The following is a 20455-nucleotide window of genomic DNA, read 5'->3' as shown; positions in this document are numbered from 1 at the left end:
GGATCTTTCAATGGAGAAATGCGTGAAATGAGGGCCGCATAAAAGTGGTCGAAAAAGTAACCGGACAGCCTTGATTGCTTCCTCGAATTCAACGTCGGGATGGAATGAGAGATCAATTTCCCGAATCCCCGATCTTCACGAAAGCGAGATAAATCCGTTTCTCAACACTTTGATATCCGTATCTCCCGACTTGTACTTATATACTGTCTTTTATAATTCAGAAGTTTGCGTTAGCTGCTGGCATCACGGAAACAACGTGCAGGGCTGGCCTACAAGTGTACTGATGTCGCGTTACGCCTATGCAACGAGAAACTGAAAGTATGAATTCTTATTCATAGGAATCAGAAACTAGGTGCTAACTCAACGGCGTGTGCGTGACAGAAGGAATTTTTTAAATAACCCCTTACGGTGCACCGTAAATTTTGTATGAAAAACATTCAAAATAATCTGATTTGATCTTAGATGAGTAATAAAATACCGTAAAAATCCTTAATTCATTCTTTTACCAAAACTTCAAATTCACCCACTCAAAATAATTCCTTTATTTTCTTCGCACAGTGTCCCAGCGTTTTTTTTTTTTTTTTTTTTTTTTTTTATATCTGTCTTGAGAGTTACTCAGCCAATATTCAGCTCAAAATATTGGAAATTCAGTGAGTTACGATATTTTGAGTAGGCTGATCCATTTGCCGATATTTTGTTGTTTTATAAACTTTGTTTTCCGTATTAAAAATTTCATTTTGCTAAAGATAATTAATTTGCCTTAAAATATAATAGTTAAAAAGTATCCCAGAATTTTTTCAAGTTATCCGAATGGATATCTTCGTTTCTACGCAATGAGTATTTGGGGCCGTACGCAATGAGAATTTCGTATTTTGTTATAGCTTCAAATCTAAAATTCATCTATATTCGGCATCTATAATACGAACAGACTGACTAACGAAATGAGAAAACAGCCAATATTCAAGTTTAAAAAAAAAACAAAAAAACGATAAAACGATAGATTTTAGGCAAAGGGAAACAATACTTGGACAAAATTACGAACCCGGAATAAAACTGATCGAAACTAGAAGTCAAACCACACGACGAACGAGACCAACACAATAATGCACAAAAAGAATGCTGAACCCTGTACACTCTACGCTAAAGTTTCCAAACCTATGTAGGAAAGTGCGAAGCACTCTACACGGAGGTGCACGTAACGGATCTTGAATTTAATGTAAAAAATTACTGTCTAAATTGCTCACACGACTGTGCAAATGAATAAAATAAACTGAACTAAACTAATAATAGACGAAGTCGGTTTTGACGTCTCTATGAACTGATCCAAAACTTCTGCTCATCACATGCACATCGACGTTCTTCTGTTTTCGCTCGTGTAGCATCTCAGACTGCATAAGTTGTAAGAAATTATCGACTGTACCTGCACCATGTATCAGCAATACCTATTTTTCTGTGAGGCATGTGAGAGAAGTGATTTAACCCATAATACTGGAAAGAAATCTACGAATTTTTCGCCATCCGCTTTATCTCTCAATCAGTCTTCTGTGAGTGGAAAAAGGTATGGTTACGAAATTATCACGATGTCGGGGGTAAAAGTGGGAGAGTGGATTACATGGTTCCAAGACTTGGTTGCTCTGCAAGTTCTTATACTTCAGTGGCTGACTCTCACCGTGGAACGTGTGCCGCCGATAGAAACTCGGTTCTGACTGTTCAAGTAACTGTTTTCATTCGCATTTATCCATATTCGCAAGATGCACGGGTGGTTGCACGGATGAAACCGGCAGAAGTTCGATATCCAACGAAAATAAAATCATTCCGTCGGATCATACAGCGACCATCATGATCGAGATGACTAAAAATTTCTCATTCGATTACGAGCATAGTCAACATCTCATCATGAATGAGTCCTGCGACTGGAATCTGGTGCCTAGTGCGATGGATTATATTGAGAGTGAGTAATTTCTTAAGTTGCCAATTAACAAAGGAAAAACACAAGTCGATAAAACAACTGTAACGGGACTAGATTTAGTAGATCCATGGTTCGATACTCTCCTACAACTTGCTTGTTGATTATTATTTCCCGGTTACGTGTCTGTTAGGGATTCAACGATCTCATATATTGTGTGAATACGTGTGGCGCGTACGTTTCTGCGTCGTGCCTGCATCACAGATACGTTGAATTAACAAAAAGGAGTGTCGATAATGATAGTGAAAGATCTAGGTTTCTCTTGCCTTTCACGGTGTAGCTCCATGGCTGAAGTCCGATCCAGAATCAATCGCGAGTTGCGCAAAACGTTCAGCAATCCTTTACTGCATGTACGAGTTCGCACAGCTAACTTGCAGCCAGCTACCTGCTGACGTAATTCAATCCCATGCAACGGAGAAAGCGCAATTTTGAAAGTACAACCCGATGCATCGCTTGTTCCTGCCGCAGAAGTCCGTGTCGCCGTGTCGTTGAAAAATCTAGGACGCGTATAAGGTATAATAACGCAATTAACTGGAATGAGTTCGTTGAAATTACTGTGAAAATCCCTAACATTTTCTTCAACTTCTGGACAGTTATAATTAAGGTTTTCGCGAAAATAACAAAAGAAACATAGAATTATGCCAAACCTGTTTGATCACACCGACGCATGCGAACACTGTCCCATGTGGTCATGAACCGCTGTGGTAGCTTAACATTTGACATACAAGTACACTTGACGCAAATCACTTGCTTCAATTAGCGTTTAGTTGATTAGTTAAATGAATTCCATGCAGATCACTTTAGTACTGTATCAAGCATTACATGTTCAATTAGTCCAAGGATATCTCAAGAATTTGCCGTAAATAAGCGTTTCTCGTGAATTAGAAGACACTTTTTGAGAATCCCCTACATTTCCAGTTGACGATGATCAAGAGTCCCGAAGTGAGAGCAATTTCTGCTGAGTTCTGTATAGTATTAATTCTAAGACGAACTTTCCTCAAGCTGTCATTCATTCTATACGCAGTACATGTCAATAATCCGTAAGAATGATGTGCTAAGTGCGATGGATGGTATTTGCAGAAGCATCGAGTAGAGCTTGACATTCAATTTCGTTTTCGATGTGGGTAAACAATGATCTCACGTTTAACAATGATTCGTAGTAAACCACAGTTTTAGACCCGGTGGAGTACGCGGTTTGAAGATTATAATAAACACTTCCGGTACACCATGGTGATGAATACTTAAAATTTACCGAACGGCCGCATATTGATCATAAACAGCTGAGCCGTTGTTCCCAAACATCGCTAGAGGCTGTTACTACTACCCAAAGTGGTTCCTTTACACCAAAAATGCTCAGATCTTACACGAACTCGCTAATGTCTTTCATTCAAATCATCACCAATTTGTCAAGATGCATTTCGTTGTCAATTCAATTGTAACCTATTGCTAATTCAAATTCCAGGATTGATTTAAATTTTTTTATAAGCAACGCAAAAGACGGCTTACCTACTTTCGAACAAGAATAATAAAACCCGCTTACCGCGCGAAACGTGAAATGTAAAAGTTTTGCCTGAGGTCTCAGTTCACGATAAGGTGACACACGGTTCTTCAATTCTGTTTGATGATAGAAAAGCTGTCATAACAGCTTGAAACACGGAGCTTTAATTGCCTACAGTTAATCGAGTGTTCAGACTCACATCCACTATATGTATAAGTTTAGCACGCGGAGAAAATAAAAAGACGATTTGAGAAAAATAAAGATGCAGCTTTCCAGTGAATTTTGTGCTTCTCCGCGACATAGAAAGAAACTTTATCATAGAGGACGTCTGAGTTTTGCTATTTCCGGTAGTAATTACCAAATTTTCGTAATGAAATAGTCAACTTCTCTTCAGCGAGATATTTTTCTGAAAACTATCGAAACTTTTGCCGCGAAGTAATTGAAGTCGAAGACCACGTCCAAGAAGCAAATGATCTCATTGACCGGAGTCGGAAATTCATTTATAACTGGTTACAAAGTCATGAACTTGATATTCCCACGTTTAAAATGGTGAAAAATTATCATATACAATATACGTCATCGCACTTTCCATTGCAAACATGTGCGCATAGACCGATCCTTTTTTGGCGGCGCGGCAAGAAGCTGACAATGAGGCAACACGCAGCCAGTGAACCCCGTTTAAATAATACGTCTACGACTGTTGTAATGTGCTTGGGGTGATGCAACGTACATTAACCTGGGCTAACAAAATACTCACAGAGGCCTGAATGTACGATTCAGTGAATGACAGTGCTTATTCACTCTCGCTTACTCGCTGTAATCACGTTACTAATCATTGCTGAATAGCGATGAAACATCAGCAAATTATGAGGATATTTGTTGCATCAAATCGGACCGGCGATGTGCCGAGTGAAAAATTGAGTTTGTAAAATACAAAAAATGATACGATTTCTTTTTGACGAACAGAAAGTGAATAAAATAGAAAAAACGCGTACGAATGTTTTCACAAGTTCCATTTTCGGATATTCGAATCACGTGAAGTGCAATTCTAATTCTATTTGTTATTGTTCTTCGTGGAGTAGACATTTTTTCGAGCATTTTGTAGAACATGTACATGGTTGAAGGGCTGTGTATTTTAAGTAGCTTCTCTTGCTATTCAGGCTTCTGAAATCCTAAAAAATTGAGATCGTCACTAAATGGGGTGATGTCCAGAATTTTCCTGTTGTTAGACGAGTGAAATTGCAGTCAATAAAACCCGGTTTCGACTGAAAATACCACTGAGTGTATTCTGATTTCAAAACATCTTCTATTTTTAATAATTCTCAACCTTGTATTAGATTTGTTCTACGGTACATGTAATCATTACGATACATAATTCACCTGAAAATATGAATAAATAAAATGCTTGAACGGAAAACTGTGCTCAAATTTTTCACGAAAATACTACAGCTGCTTGAAAGTAAATAATTAAATCGATGTTGTGAAAACATTACGTCAGTATAATCTAAATAAGATTAAGTAATGATTGTCAAATCGTGAGAAACGACTCAACTTCAGCATGCTTATACAATACGCACTGTAGTATTTTTCCGTTACAGGAACAACAGCCGATTACGTTTATCCGATAAAATGTAAAACTGTGTTTGTTCGGAAAATAAATGATGAAAAACAGGTTTTGATTAAACGATACGGTGGCGCCATTTTTTCTATAATTCTAAAACTGAATTTCGATCAAATTCGACTTTAGTAGTAAAGAAGTGCGACATCGGTTCCGATCGTTTCACAAACGTGTAAGATCCTGTGGCTCATCGCCTCCTGTGTATCTGAAACTCTCCTGATTCTTTTTCTAGAAATATTTATAGCGCATGTACTCTGGAGTAGAAGTGGGGCAGTGCGCACCCTGAAGGAAGTAGGTAAGAAGAATCGGTACTCAAAATAGAAACGAGAAAGAAACCACGGCAAGCATAGCCGACTATAAATCTCTCATCGACGATACGTACCCTGCAAATGGAAGTCACGTTTACTGCTCAAACTTTCTGCGTGTGGAACCTTTTCAACTCAAGATTTTCGAGTCCCCAAATTTTGCTTAATTTCAGGCCATCACTGAAGCACAATTTTCACAAATATCAGACGCCCAAAGCAGTTGCGGTAGGCTTGTGGTCCAAGTTTATTACGTCGAACCGGCGGTTCTTTGGTCCATGCATCTGATTTCAGTGCCGCATGTTGGTACATACCTACTCAGCGAATTGAAATTAATACAGCGCCGTCGAGCATAGAGATAATTCCATCCCGTGATTGTCACAGACGACAATTTCACCGCAGACTCTGTGAACCGGAACGTCAGCCACGTGGCAACGTTCGGCGAAACTCATCAATCCCACCTAATCGGCCGTGGTCCATAACTCTCTTTGACTCTCCACACCCCAAAATTCTCGCTTTCATGGGCCAGGGACACCCGGTCACCCCACGTTCCTATTTCTACCTACCGGGTGCCCGTTGTGAAATACAAACACCCGATGCATGCCGACACTGTGATCACTTGCAATAGTAGCGAAATGTTCCGTACCACGGTGACGAAGAGTTTCGAAATTGAGTAAGTTGGTGAGTCGAATTCGATACCCTTTCGGTGATTTTAATACAAAATCGTCGAACACCGAGTATTTGTCAAATTTGGATATTCGAAGGCTACGATGGTTTTTTGAAAATTCAAGAACACGTATACCTACTAAATTTATAAACAAGAGTTCAGATATCTGTTTTTCATTTTAAATTGCTTGAAAATAGTTGAAGATCTAGAAGATTCATTCATTGTCAAATATGTCAGATTCTACCGATAGCTTGTACATTGTTTTAATCAAGAGCGGATGAATTTTTATTTCAGTGAGTATCCATAGCTTCTTTCAATTACGGACATGGAAACAGCGAACATTGCTATCTCGATTTAATTCACGAACAATGTCTCTTATCCGGTACAAGAAAGATTGGTACGAATCGAATACTTGAAACTTGGTCCGATGGTTTATACCACTTACAGTATAACTGTTTACAAAATAGTCAACAGAATTGACGATTTCTCATCGCGCAAACGTTTATTTTCAAACACTACAGCGATATCCATAAGGAAAGAAAAAATTGTTCGACTCTTTTATTACCAATGCCCCGTTATGTCGAAAATTTAAGGAGCAGAGAAAACTCAGAGACTTACCAGTCACGGTGTTACGCCCATCTTAAACCAGCGTCACTTCCAGAGGAAATATTTTTGGGTTTCTAACGGCGAGAGAGGGACTCTTAGTCATGGAATGCCAAGGGACACCCACCTTGTGACCAGATAACCAGATACGAATATAGCAAGACCAGGATACTTTTGAGGGGAGCCTGCTGCATGGCAGCCTCCGGCAACGAGTCCCCAAAGAGTAGCCATCCCTCATGGCGGCGTTGTACAGATCGATGAAAAGCCTGTTCCTAGTTTCTAGCGGGTTAGCCCCACGGTCTTCGACGTGCTTTGAAACGACGAATAAAAACCATAGAGAGAAACAAAATTTACCAAATGATATACTTTGGATGTAACAGTCGACGGTTGATACGACCAATGTACGCGAGCACTGCCCGATTACAATTTTTGATCGATTATACTTTGATTACAAATTATACACGCAACGAATATTCTAATCTAATTACAGAGTACGAGTCTAATTTGTATTTTATTTGGCTATTTCAACGTGACGTCTCAATTGAAGAATACATGTGTAGTTTGCGTTTTATCACAGGTTCTAACTACAAAATGCAATTTCATTAGTACGTTTATTCATTAATAAAAATTGTAACTTCAAATCCTAGTACAAGTGTAATCTGTATTTTGTACACAACCTTGTAATTTAAGTTTTATTGTTGATTCAAGTGTAATTGATTAATTAGAATATTAATGCATCATTGAATAAAACCGAATTTTCATTCTAAGTCGAGTGATTTTTATAGAAAACAATAATGCTCAATTACGTGGATTACTTTTTTTTCGTAATAGCAAAAAAAAGATGTTACTACCCGCTTTAATCGATTATTCTCACCTGTAGAGTTAGATTTGTGCATTATACGTCACCGAGTTGCGATATCCACGCAGGTGAAAGAAACCTGAAACCAAAAAACTCCCTAAATCAAGGTTTAACTTTTCACGTCATTTGACCCGAAAACATATCGCGTTTCCGTTTGTCTTTTTTGTGACCGATCGAGTTACTTTTTACCATCATAGACAAGATTTTTACAAAATCCGAGTCCCGATTGGAGTTACTTTTCGAAAGGATTTCTTTGGCCGTTATTACGCTTCTCGAAGTTTAACTACCTGCATTCGTTCATCCGTTACGAGTCACCCGGTTTAATAGGAGAGCTCGACCGAGAGAGTTACACACTGATTCATTCCCGGTGTGAAGTAATTTTCAGAGAAAAGTTAAGAGAGAGGCAACGATACTTCGGCCTTCAGAGCTCGTTGCCTGCGTCAAAACTCAACGCGACTCTCTTCGGTTCGAAGATAGATAGTTTATATTTCGCCTACTTACACTTACGCCGTCGGCTATGCCTGTGTTTACGTTACGCGTTTCACCGGGCAACGACTTTGGTTGATACGGCACTGTTGTGCAATTTCAAGTAACTTCGCAATATTGCACGGACGAAACAACCCGCATGCCAAATGAGCAGTCCCCGCACTTGAACGACACAAAATACGTCGAGGATGTCCATTGATTCACTTATGAAATGATCCAAATTCGATGGATGAAAACTATCCATCATCCCCTTTGTCTCTCATTTACCGATTTCTGAAACACTTTCGGATTATTTGATTTCGCGTATTTCAGCGAATCTTTATTTCGAAAAATAAACCGGTTCCGGCTTAACAGCTCACTCAATAACCGCAGATTTACGTTCTTTTTCTCTTTTCCTTTTTTATTTTATCCGTGTTGTATTTCAGGCAATTAGAAATTTGCGTTACGACATCGTAGAGAAAATCGCGATATTTCGCCAATAATCTTGTAAGTTTGTCGAACTAATTTATACAATTTTGCCACAACTTGTACAGTCGGTATTTCGAAATCTGTATTCTGTGCTTAAAAGTCATTAATTCATTGACCATAATATTCTCAGCTAGATTTTTCGGTGCTTTTATTCTTCAATCCCGAAAATAAGCTTTATAAATTCCATTACCTGCAAATTTTGTACACAAGCAAGTTCGTTTCGATAATTTTCTCCGTAAATAGCCCGAGGTAAAGAATTGATATTAAATATTCCGCGACGAAGCTAAATTAATATCGTCAATGTTTCCCTACTTCTGAGAACAACCACGATTTGAAAAAGTTCAAAAATGACATACTTGAAAGAAAATTTGTTTTAAAATAAAACTGAAATATTGAGTAGTGTGTTTCTGAATTTAAACACGAATCCACACCGTAGACTCTGGTCAATAAAGTCGAGTTCCGATCAACTAATCAGTGATCTCAACTCTCAGCTCATTTTATACCTGAGTATATCTAATCCGCCTTTCAACGGATTACGACCAACGCGTCAGCCGGTCAAAGCACGTCATAATTTTTATAATTCCAGGTCTGGGATCGTTTGGGGTTGGTCTGATCGGCGTGGGTTCCGTGCTCACCGTCCTCACCTTCTACCTCATAATAGACGCCGTCTACAACATCACGTTGCAGAATGAGACGGCTGCTTACAAGACCAACTGTCTCATCGTACTTTCCATCTACCCAATCGCCAGTCTCTGCAGCCTGTTAACCACAGCCGTACCTAGGTGAGAAAAAATTCGATGTCGAAGCCGCGCTTAATAGATCGTGTCGATTTTAATATTACCAATAATCGCGCGCTGCTGTGTCGGGAGAAAATCCTCAGCAAAACCCTGAGGCAGTATTTGGAAATAGTGAAAACTTCACAAGATATGAGATTTTTTTCGGCATAGTTACGCAGCTCGGACATTGGCGGACTAATTTTTCTGATGAAATTATTTTCAGAATCGGATTAAATTTTATGGTAGAATTCTTAGTTTTTTTTTTTTTTTTATTTATTTTTTTTTTTAATCGAATTTCAATTTGCTCTCGAGTTATGAATTTTTAAAAAATTCTTGTTTGAATTTGCCGAATCGGTATCACTGGAAAATACAATGAAACGCTAATAAGATTCAACGCTTGCTCAAGTCTTAATTATATAAGAAAAAAATTGGGGTGTACTTCCGTTTAGAACATACCTCCGATCGATCTGAAATTTGGTATACTTATGTATTTTGATGCGCTGATCAAGAATATCATACTCAAAACACCCGCAAATTCGATTTTCAAGGTCAAATCGATAAAAAATCGATTTTTTAAATGTTTTTCACATTTATTGCAACAAATATAAGGAAAAACCCAAACCCAAATCTAAACAAACCCACACATACATACACACACACACACACACACACATACAAAAAAAAAAAAAAAAATTGATTTGACCTTGAAAATCGAATTTGCGGGTATTTTGAGTTTGATATTCTTGATCAGCGCATCAAAATACATAAGTATACCAAACACACACACACACACACACACACACAAAACAAAAAAAAAATTGATTTGACCTTGAAAATCGAATTTGCGGGTATTTTGAGTATGATATTCTTGATCAGCGCATCAAAATACATAAGTATACCAAATACACACACACACACACACACATACAAAAAAAAAAAAAAATTGATTTGACCTTGAAAATCGAATTTGCGGGTGTTTTGAGTATGATATTCTTGATCAGCGCATCAAAATACATAAGTATACCAAATTTCAGATCGATCGGAGGTATGTTCTAAACGGAAGTTTATCCAAAAATTGTCAATCAAAACATTGTGTCTGATATTAATCGCCAAATTTTTTAAACTCTCGACAAAAAGAATGTTCTTCCAACACGATGTACTCTTTTTTCCACCCCAACTACTCTTCACAAATTTCAAGCCAAGATACTCGACAGACTGATTACTCATTGCATTTTTATAATTCGTATAAATTGAATTTTGAGTTCTTCTTAAAAAAAAAATAAAAAAATATCATTCCTCATCGCGTTTCACGAAATTTATATTCGACCGAGCTATTCATTGTACGACAAATTTTTCTTCTTCCCATATTTCAAAAAATAGACTGCAGAATTTTGAGAAGAAAAAAAAAATAAACAAAAATTTCACTCAGCGGATAATCCATTATTATCTTTAATCTCGACCAGCGAGGCTTCAATGATGAGCCGTTCCCTCCGTCTACCAGCAAACATTGACACGCCTAGAGTTACACCTCGAGTTTTGAGGGATTTGTCGGCTTGCCCCTCGACGAGTGTTGGCTTAGGATTTCGTTTGTTTTCGAGGTGTGCACTAGCAAATTTCAAGTCCGAATTGCCAAGCGAAGCAAAAGTTTTCTCCGGGGAATAGAATCGGCCCTCGACGAATTCGGAGTATCAAAAAGACGCACTGAGCTGGTTGAAAAATTTACGCACACACCTCGGCCCTAATGGGGGTTGACAGTATTGATTAATAGGCAACGGTTAGCGCCCTAATGGTCCCCGACACCGGGATCTCACTCTTTCTCTTCTCTGTCACACAGAGCCCAACTGCTGTCGGAGAGCCTGACTCAGATATGCCTGACGGTCTCCCTTTATCGGCTGTTTCTTCTCCTAATTGACTTGGGGCACAGAAGCGTCAGTAAACCGCCCTCCATGCTCCTCAAAGTTGGGCCCTGCTGCTGCTGGCCTTGTCTACCTTTCCCCAACCCCGAAATGAACAGAATCAACCTCACGTGGCTTCGGCTGTGTGTTCTTCAGTTCGCCATCGTCCAGGTCAGTCTTATTCTCTTCCAGGATTCGCCGAGTGGGAACAACGAGAAGTTAAATCAGTGAAATGTTGAAAATCGGTTTCATAACACTGAGAAATATTTCATTTGTTATAGTAACTGGCAAAATTCAGTAAAATGGGTATCGTTAAAAGAACTGTTTTGCAAAAAACGAGGTACACGTAACCATTTTGCGCCATCGTCGATCCTTTTTTGGTTATTGCAACGCAAAATCGATTTCTTCGGTTTCCTCTACTTTTTTGATTAAATAAGGCTTCGACGTCAATTTATCGTTGCACAAGCATTAAATTTTCGCAACAGTCACAAGAAAAATATAGCAGCAGTGATCGTAATGAGAAAGAATAGTAACGGATACTAGACTTTTTGGTAATAGCTACAAAACTAATTTTCATTTTGTAAAAAATGAAAATAGTTAAGGACTGAGCGGTAACCGGAACTAAAAATTTCTCGCAGTGAATGTATTTGACATCGATGCCAGAATGTTTCAATGTTTCATTGCCATTGAGATTTTAAGTTATTTTAATTATCTCCGACTCAACGATGATAACTTTTTTTACCTGAATAGCGGGACAAAAGTGACATATTATTCCTTCCTAACGTTTCTTCCCTCATATGCGGGAAAAAAGCACTTTTCTCCTGCATGCGTGGGAAGCATGAGGTCATATTTCCCGAAAATTGATGTGTAGCATCATTTGGTGGGGCTAATTTTTTGAATGCGATGGAAGTGTGTAAAAGGAAGTAAGGAAAAGCGCGCGCTATTCAATTTACTATAATATGATTCTTCGGTGCTATCTACAGTTGGCGCTTGTGCTGCAGCGTGTTAGAGAGAAGAGAGAGTGTGAAAGAGAGAGAGAGAAAGAGAGAGAGAGAGAGAGAGAGAGAGAGAGAGAAAGAGAGAGAGAGAGAGAGAGAGAGAGAGAAAGAGAGAGAGAGAAATCAGAAAAAAGACACAGCTGTCAACGGTTCGTTCTGCATATTCAAGTCATAAGATCATTTGAAATCACGCATAAGAATAATGGTTCAAATTCTGTCTTTGAAGCTCTCAGTTTTATGCTTATTTTCAATTTCGCAGAAAGTTTTCATCAGAAACACTGTGTCAATACAAAAGTATAGATTCGATTCACCTGGGTGTAATTTCAGACAAGTGTTCTCAAGGTTTTCCGTGCTAATCGCTTTACTGTAATTTACTGCAGAGTTATACGGAGTAAAAGATTGAGGGGAACATTCAAAGGCTTGCTCGCATAGGCTGAATAAAATGAGTTGAAACGTTGAAAAATCAAAACAGATGAAAACAAAAGAACGATATATTTATACACGTTATAGTCTCAACGTGATCATGGTGTGACTTTTTACCATAATTGTTATTCTCAATTATTAAAATTTTTAAGTTTTATCGCACGTGTTAGACTGAGACATCGCCGAATTTTGCAGGGTTTAACGAGCTGCGTTATTCTCTTCTTGGATGCGGAAAGTTCTGTACTTGCACGGATTTACGGAGCATACTTGCAGCCAATGGCTCTGACTAGTCTACTTTTTGGCCTCTACGGGTTAACCGTGGCAACCAAAAGTTTGCAGGATTGCTCTCCAGGTAATTTAAAAATATCAAGTTACGTGTTTATAAAAGCAGATAACAAATTAGTCGCTTTACAGATTTCCTAAGAAATTCCTCGTCGAATTTTGATCACGAATGGAATCTAAGTTAAAGCTTCTTCAAAGCCTTTACTAAAAATTAGTAGATGAATTAATTTTTCACCCATCCTGGAACGCTGGTAAAATTGTAACTTAATTAAAATTACCGCATTTGAAAAAAAAGGTTTTCCTTGGGACGATAGAGAAAAGACGATTAAAAATCGTGACACTGAATTCAAGCCGTTAATTTCGGCTAGATTTTTACGTCAGATTTAGTGACTCACTTGTCGTTTTCAGACGCATCCCTCCCTCGCAGGACAATGGTGTGCCAAATGGTTTTACTCTTTTCCAAACTCCAGGGAACCATCGTGAAAAGCCTCCCCAGTGCTGGGGTCTTTCCATGCCACCCTCCGTTAACACCCCAAATTTATGCTAACCGTGAGTAAAAGTTTATCACTTTTATTACGTTCGGCTGTCGCGTTCAGTTTGTTCCAAAATAACTCGGAATTATCCAATTTGACACGAGGCGACGCTTATTCGACCTTAAAAACACGCTTCCGTTCACGACGCCGACGTACGTAACAAACTTACATCCTGCATCGTCTAATTTTCTCTCGAGAGCCAGCGAAGCGGAAAATGTACAAGTGAGCAAACGGGGAATCCCACACCATCGAATGTCTCGGATTTTATTCATGGTTGTTTATTTCATTGCCTAGATGAAAAAAAAAATTTCACGTTCTTCACGATTTTTCACCTCAGAATAAATTCAATAAACCTGCAGTGACAGTTAAAGATGATTTTGTGCCATTTTCAAAAGTGGAATGAGTTTTACTCGATTCATTCAACCAATTTTTTGCAGATATTTAGTTGGGTGAAGTCAGTGCTGATAATTTCCAAGATGTATTTCATCGGCCATTATGAATATCAATTTTCGAAATGATTGGAAGAAGATTAAATTTTTATAACAAAACATTTACTTGCACAAAGATCTAAGTATACAATCTACATGAACAATTTTTATCCAAAATTTTTACTTACACGAGCAATTCGTCGGTATAACAGCTTTTATTAATATAGATAGAAATCAGTTAAATAAATGATGAAAGAAAATAGATGCCGTAGAATGGTTTAAATTGCCAATAAATAATTCGAGATTGGTGTTTACACAAACTTGAAAGAGAGGAAAAAAAATAAGAATCAGATCACAGATAGTGCAAGTGTCAACTAATGAACATATTTTTTTTCAAATCACCACGTATTTAGTTGCAATTAGCTCTTCGTACAATTTTCGCAAGTAATTCTTTGCCTCTTTCTCATTTAAACAACCTGTCCGAAAGTATGAATTTTTGCTATTCGATTATATCCATGTAAAACTGTACAAATAATTATCCTTATAAAGCCCGTTAAAGGACTGGAATAAACAAATGGGAAAATATCACATCCTGCAAGGAAACAAATAATTATCCTTATAAAGCCCGTTAAAGGACTGGAATAAACAAATGGGAAAATATCACATCCTGCAAGGAACCGATCATTGTCGGAAATGCAAGAAAAATTCTATTCTTCGGAAGGATTTGTTTTCTTAAGCCGATAATTGACCCTTTCGCTGCACACCGGGGTCAAAATGACCCCGCGGGATCTTTACCGTAAATTCCATACGAAAAACATCCAAAATAATCTGATTTGATCCAAGATAAATAATGAAATATCGTCAAAATTGTATATTCATTTTTTTTTCCAAAAATCAAATTCACTCATAAGAATAAATACCTTTTTTTAATCGCGCAGTATCTCCATATTTTTTTGTTAAATATCTGTGTCTTGAGAGTTACTCACTCGATTTTCACTTCAAAATATATAAAGTTCAGTGAGTTGCGATTTCTTGAATAGAACGATCCATTTTTTGGTATTTTGTTGTTTTATGAATTTCATTTTCCTAAAGATAACTAATTTGCCTCAGAACATAACAGTCGGAGAGTAACCCAGAATTTTTGCATTTCATTCGAATCGATCTCTCGATTTCTACTCAGTGATTTTTGACGCGGGGTGTCATACACGTGAGATTCGCATTGCAAGGGTTAATATTCCAATAGTTTGTTCCGAGGATAAAAAACAATCCGCCGTCATTTGAAACAGTCTATGTCAATAAAACATATCAGGAATTAACAGCGAATTTTTCCATGATTCTTTCTTCTACAATTTTAGTAACCTACAACTTCCTGATGCTTGTCGAGATGATGATGCTGGCCTACGCGGCTAAGAGGATATACGTGAACGTGGAGGAGCCAGCCGAGGAAGCGATAATAATTGAAACCTGCACGCCTAAAAATATCCTGGGTCCGGCGGAAGTCAGGGGTAACAATGAACTGGCGAACGCACAACATCCGGTACCGATAACCGCACTCGCTGCATCCGAAGACGTTCACTCTCGCGTGCCCTAAATAGCTTTTGAAATCTACCGAAGAGGGTAGGAAATATTGACTCGAATTTCTTGTTTTTCTTTCCCCATCGACTCTGGAAAAACGTTCGTTTCCGGTCTCGGCATGCCACGTCAATTCCCATATTTCGGAAATGTGGAAGTGCGGGTGTTAGACTTTAACGGACAGTGAGAAAACCGGAACACTATTGAAAGACGATCGATCTAGACTATCTTTATTATCGAGATTATTCGAGTTCGGATCAGGTTAAGTCAACGGAATTTATCAACGATATGCATAAAAGTATTTACCCCGAAGTGTTCTCAAAAGTATATAAATAAATTATTGTATAGCGAAAAAGAAAAATTACAAGACTGTACGTCCCGTGTTATAATTCGTACGTGTAAACTGATTACTTTCAGTAAATAATTTAATTCGTTTAAAAGAACCTTATGAATAATAAGTTGTGTAACTTGCGCACGCAATAATATGGATCTTGGAAAGAAAAATCCATGCAAGTACGCCGGTATATGTTAGTTAGTTACGATACAACAGTTAATTGATCAATTAAAGGTTTGCTTGTATGTATATATATATAGGTATATAATAAATCCTATACCGCACGTGGGAATGCACAAAGTAATTACCTAATTAATTGCTGTTTGTATTAATGAAACAGAGATCTGGGACCCACAATGACGGTTTACAATTAATAATCCAACCCGGCGTAATAAATCAGTCCAACAATGAAAAGAAATAGATGCAGCGTTAAAATTGCTACCCTGCTCCGGATCCAGTCTTTACGGATCTCGTGTGAATGTGGCGTATATAACGCCGAATAACGTCGCACTAATTAGCACCCTAGGGGCCGAAATAAATCAATGCTTGATGCCGATATTTTCCCAACGAATCCTCACTGATCCCAACGCACTTGGCTGCCTTCCGACTCAATTTATTCTAGCGTGGTTTGCTGCACGATTATACATATATACATATATATATATGTATAATACATATATATATATATACACCTATATATTTATATACCTTAACGAAAATAGAAACTCCTGTAGGCATTATACTCCAGACGTGTAAGGAGAAATGGAAAGAAGTCGGTGGTAGCTTAATTGCAGCTCTGACAGTAACACATTCTTTCTCGTGTTATGCGCTGAGATTTCACTATTGTTACGATGTCTGAACGCTGTCGGGTCACAGTCGTTGGTTTAATTATAAACTTTGAATATACCTACACCTGCTTAGTCGATGAGATTTCAACACCGTTGCAGAAATTATCGGGCTAAATTACCTTTGTACACTTAACCCAAGAAATATTTTTACATCGCTGAAATTAGGCGAATACCAATATTGTTAAAAAGAACAATTAAATTTAAGACTGACTGAAATTGTGATAATGTTGATATGAATTCAGCGTTAATCCGAATTTGATTAAGTGATGTTTTATCATAAATCTCTTCACCCAATGTTAAAAAAAAATGAAAGTACATTGAAAGAAATAAGTGGATTCGAAAATCCAGAATGAAAATGTACTTTTTGCAACTGTCACCTCTTTAGATAGTTCGGACGTGAAATAAAAGATGTGGAAATGTGATAACGATCACAACGTGCATTCGATCAAATTTTGAAAAATGTGAATGCACATGTATGCTTTACATATAATTTAAAATACTAAATTGCCGTTTTTACCGTGAAACGGGATTAAAGAAAAGATTCATTCTAGGATGTAATCGTAGAAGCATTTTAGCCAGCCTCAATATTCGCCCACTCATTCATATATAATCCACTTTCTGAGAGAACCTGTTAGTGAAACTGACCCAAACTTTTTCACTTGACATAAAATTTTAACAATCAGTAAAATTTCACGCGACAAATATCTTTTTTCTGTTTAGATTGACTGTATTCAGTGAGTTCCAACTAGACATTGGTGCAGTTCGCGTAAAAAAATGGTAGTAATCGGAAAACTGTCCGCGCGTGAAACGATTTCTTCTACGAAATATTATCAACGATTCCACAGCTGTACGATCTTGATATCGTAAAGAACAAATACTGATATCCAATTTTCGATTTGGCAGAAAATGTTGAACCTATTCAATCAAACTATATACGATGTAAAATAAAATTTCGGAAGGGTTAAAAAAGTTTAAAGTTTCACCGACGCGCCTCTTAACAACCTGTGGGGTACAAATCTTTATTAGAACATTTGTGAAGACATCTTTAGCGTATAACGTCGCTTCCTGGGCACCCATTCCAACGCTAACTGTACCCGTAACTTCAAGGAAGGACGACATTATCCGCGGCACGGTGGGCGACTGGTTTTCAACCGAGGATCGCACCCCAGGGATGAAGTGGCAAAAATGGGCATAGTGAAAGCGAGTCCTTTCAATTGAGAAAACTGACTGTCAAATTAGTTTATTGTCAGCCGGTGGTTTCGCCGAGCGGAATCCGACGCTGAGCGAATTTTCCTCAAGGCCCAAACCAGTCGAAAAGGAGCCGAAACGGTAGCTCGATGGTCGGTTGAACGCTAAGTCAAAAAATCAACAGAATAACCCCGGCTGTCGGTCTGTCCGGAGGGTTTGGGGCCTGAGGCCCGAAGGGCCCGGGTTTTCGAAGGCCCGAAGCACGCAATCCACCTCGTGCGAAGTATGTACGCAAATAACTGTTCGGAGAAAACGTCTGAGCAAATAATTATTTTCTAACAATGGGAGGTATCCCTTCCCCTGGGATTTGGCGCTCTTTTCAATTGCAGTTGTGAGAAACACATGCAAGCAGGTATGCAACTATGCACGCGTGGTTCGTCCAGGATCGGCGAGGATTAACACCCAGCTTTTAACTGAGAATTAAATTCGCGGCTTCCTTGTTTTGATAAATCGTTAATGGAATGAGAGGTTTGGTATTAATTATTGTTCTGATTCGACTTTCAGAACAATTGTAATTGGAGGAATTTTGAGGAATGAATGGATAAGCATCTGAAATCTTATAAACGAAACTTCAATACCAGCAAACTTCGTAATTAATAAAAGTCATTACATATAGTAAAATACAATAGCCATACTTCTCAATAAGTACAAGCCATGTTATATTTCCTTCGACTTTCCGATTCTCTATTTCAATAATTCACGTAATTCCCCGGATAATGAAGAGTTGAACTATCACGTTTCAAGATGCGGTTCTTTATCGCTTGGAAATTATTGCATTTTTACCAAAATCGGTCAAGCCTCAGCCTCAGCTATTTGTGAAAATAAAACATCTGTGTCCAATATTTGTATAAATTTATCAAGTAACGCAGAATAGCGAATAATTTCAGAACTGGTCATTAAAAACCAGTCAGTTTTCCCCGCCTGTTATACATTCATTTAATATACTGATATATTTAATTTATAACAAGTTCATACGGTATTGATTGAAAGAATGCCGCAATCTTTGATGAATAAGAAACCATCACAATTTCGGAATGAAAAAAATTTTTACAGCTTAAGAAAAATGCGGTGTCACCTTTCAACAACGCCATTTCTTCCATTGTGCACCATTCGCGTTCGTTTCTCGGCCAGAGAAGCCTGACACCCACGTGATGCGTGTCGTATATGCATGCGTGCGTGTAGAAAGATGCATCCGTCCATATCCCTTGATCGCGAGACAAATTCTGAGTTGAGAGGACAAAAAAGTTTCGCGTAGAACGCAACGGTTCTATACACCTACGTATATATATATCCTTCTTTTTTCCTTATTCTACATGTACATGTGTATATATATATAATATACACCTCGTGCACACCAATACATGTGTGTATATGTATATATGCATTGGTGTATATGTGTTGTATAAGACGAAGCCTAAACATCCCGGCACACGCGGTCATTTTACGACCAATTTCGGGAACAGCTCGCCATTATGAGCTCGTCGCTTACAGATGGAGAAGAAGGAAAGGAAGAAGAATAAGAAGAAAAAATGGAACACGCTATGACGGACGAGGCGAGATTTCCTGGAAGTCGGACGAACCCGCGTCGGAGGCGTGAAATCAAAACGACTCAAAAATGGGAGATCAAAATTTGAAGAAAAATGTAAGACAAGCGCTCTTTATCTGGCTGATATATCTCACTAGGTCTACATATGTCTCGCTCGGATGCATATTGAGGACAGAAAACGTTATTGGATACAATTTTTTTTTTTTTTCCTTAACCATGTTATTTAAGTAACTAGAAAATTGCTGAACCGATAGAATCCAAAATCTAATCAATTTAGAGTACAGAAGAGCCGCGTCGAATCAGACAAAAATAATCATAATCTTTCAACCCGTTTTTCAGATATCGTCAAATCGATTTTTTCTATTATTTCACTCGCGCAAAATCTGCTGTAGCTTAAATCCAAAATCCAATCAGTTTTGAGTTAAGAAGAACACCGTCGATCCGGTACAAAATCATAAAACTTCGTTCATTGATTTCAAGAGACGGCTTAACAGAAAATTGATCAGCTGCAGAAGTTGACCAAAAAAAAAGGGTCGAATGCGGTTCTCCGTAATTCAAAGCATCGATACATCTTGAAACAAGCCGGAAAAACTGTTTTTCCACGCTACTTTTCATCGATATGAGAAGGGAAGAGTCTGCCAGTCTATCCGTCAAACTTGCGCAATGAAAATGAAAAAGTTTTGAAAGACAAATTGGAAAAAACTGAGAAATAAAAATTTATCAGAATTTGAAACAATGAATGTTTAAACTGGGAAAATAACAATCGTTTATTTTTAAAACGTCGGTAAAACATTGAAAACCGATCGACTTCCGGCAGAACCAGAATTTCAAATTAAACGAGTCATTGAAATTTTTCATGCCCATCGTTTTATTGTTAAGTCCTGTAAGTTTCAAATTTTTTGTCAGGCAGACCGACAAATCGACAATTTTTCAAGAACCTGTTTTTAGGATCCTAGAGTTTCGAAAACGAAAGAATTCGTTGAAGTTAGAAAAAGCGATTTTCGACCAAAACCAACACTCTTCTTTACACCATCAAAGGTGATGAAAATTAAAAAACCATATTATTTTCGTAACAACTTACCATCTCGTTCTCTTTTTCCTTCGT

At 37.9% G+C, this 20455-nt stretch overlaps 1 protein-coding gene across 1 annotated transcript; it reads left to right on the top strand.

Annotated features, from left to right (window-relative positions):
- Positions 1-1641: 1641 nt before the first annotated feature.
- On the top strand, positions 1642-16763 carry LOC124307361 (uncharacterized). The gene is made up of 6 exons (XM_046768971.1): positions 1642-1951; positions 9054-9249; positions 11078-11309; positions 12755-12911; positions 13250-13390; positions 15158-16763. The coding sequence occupies exons 1-6, from the start codon at positions 1840-1842 to the stop codon at positions 15391-15393; spliced, it is 1074 nt and encodes a 357-aa protein (XP_046624927.1). The 5' UTR covers positions 1642-1839; the 3' UTR covers positions 15394-16763.
- The last annotated feature ends 3692 nt before the right edge of the window (positions 16764-20455 follow it).

The sequence above is a fragment of the Neodiprion virginianus genome, chromosome 6, assembly GCF_021901495.1.
Source record: "Neodiprion virginianus isolate iyNeoVirg1 chromosome 6, iyNeoVirg1.1, whole genome shotgun sequence".
Taxonomy (NCBI): domain Eukaryota; kingdom Metazoa; phylum Arthropoda; class Insecta; order Hymenoptera; family Diprionidae; genus Neodiprion; species Neodiprion virginianus.
The sequence above is the reverse complement of the archived record's forward strand: the minus strand, read 5'-3'. Positions and strand labels throughout refer to the sequence as shown.

Bases quoted from the DNA above. Each gene is read 5' to 3' on its own strand.
- LOC124307361 (XM_046768971.1), top strand. From the start codon at position 1,840: ATGATCGAGATGACTAAAAATTTCTCATTCGATTACGAGCATAGTCAA. The intron at 1,952-9,053 runs GTGAGTAATTTC...TTATAATTCCAG, and splicing joins TGCGATGGATTATATTGAGA to GTCTGGGATCGTTTGGGGTT. The intron at 13,391-15,157 runs GTGAGTAAAAGT...CTACAATTTTAG, and splicing joins ACCCCAAATTTATGCTAACC to TAACCTACAACTTCCTGATG.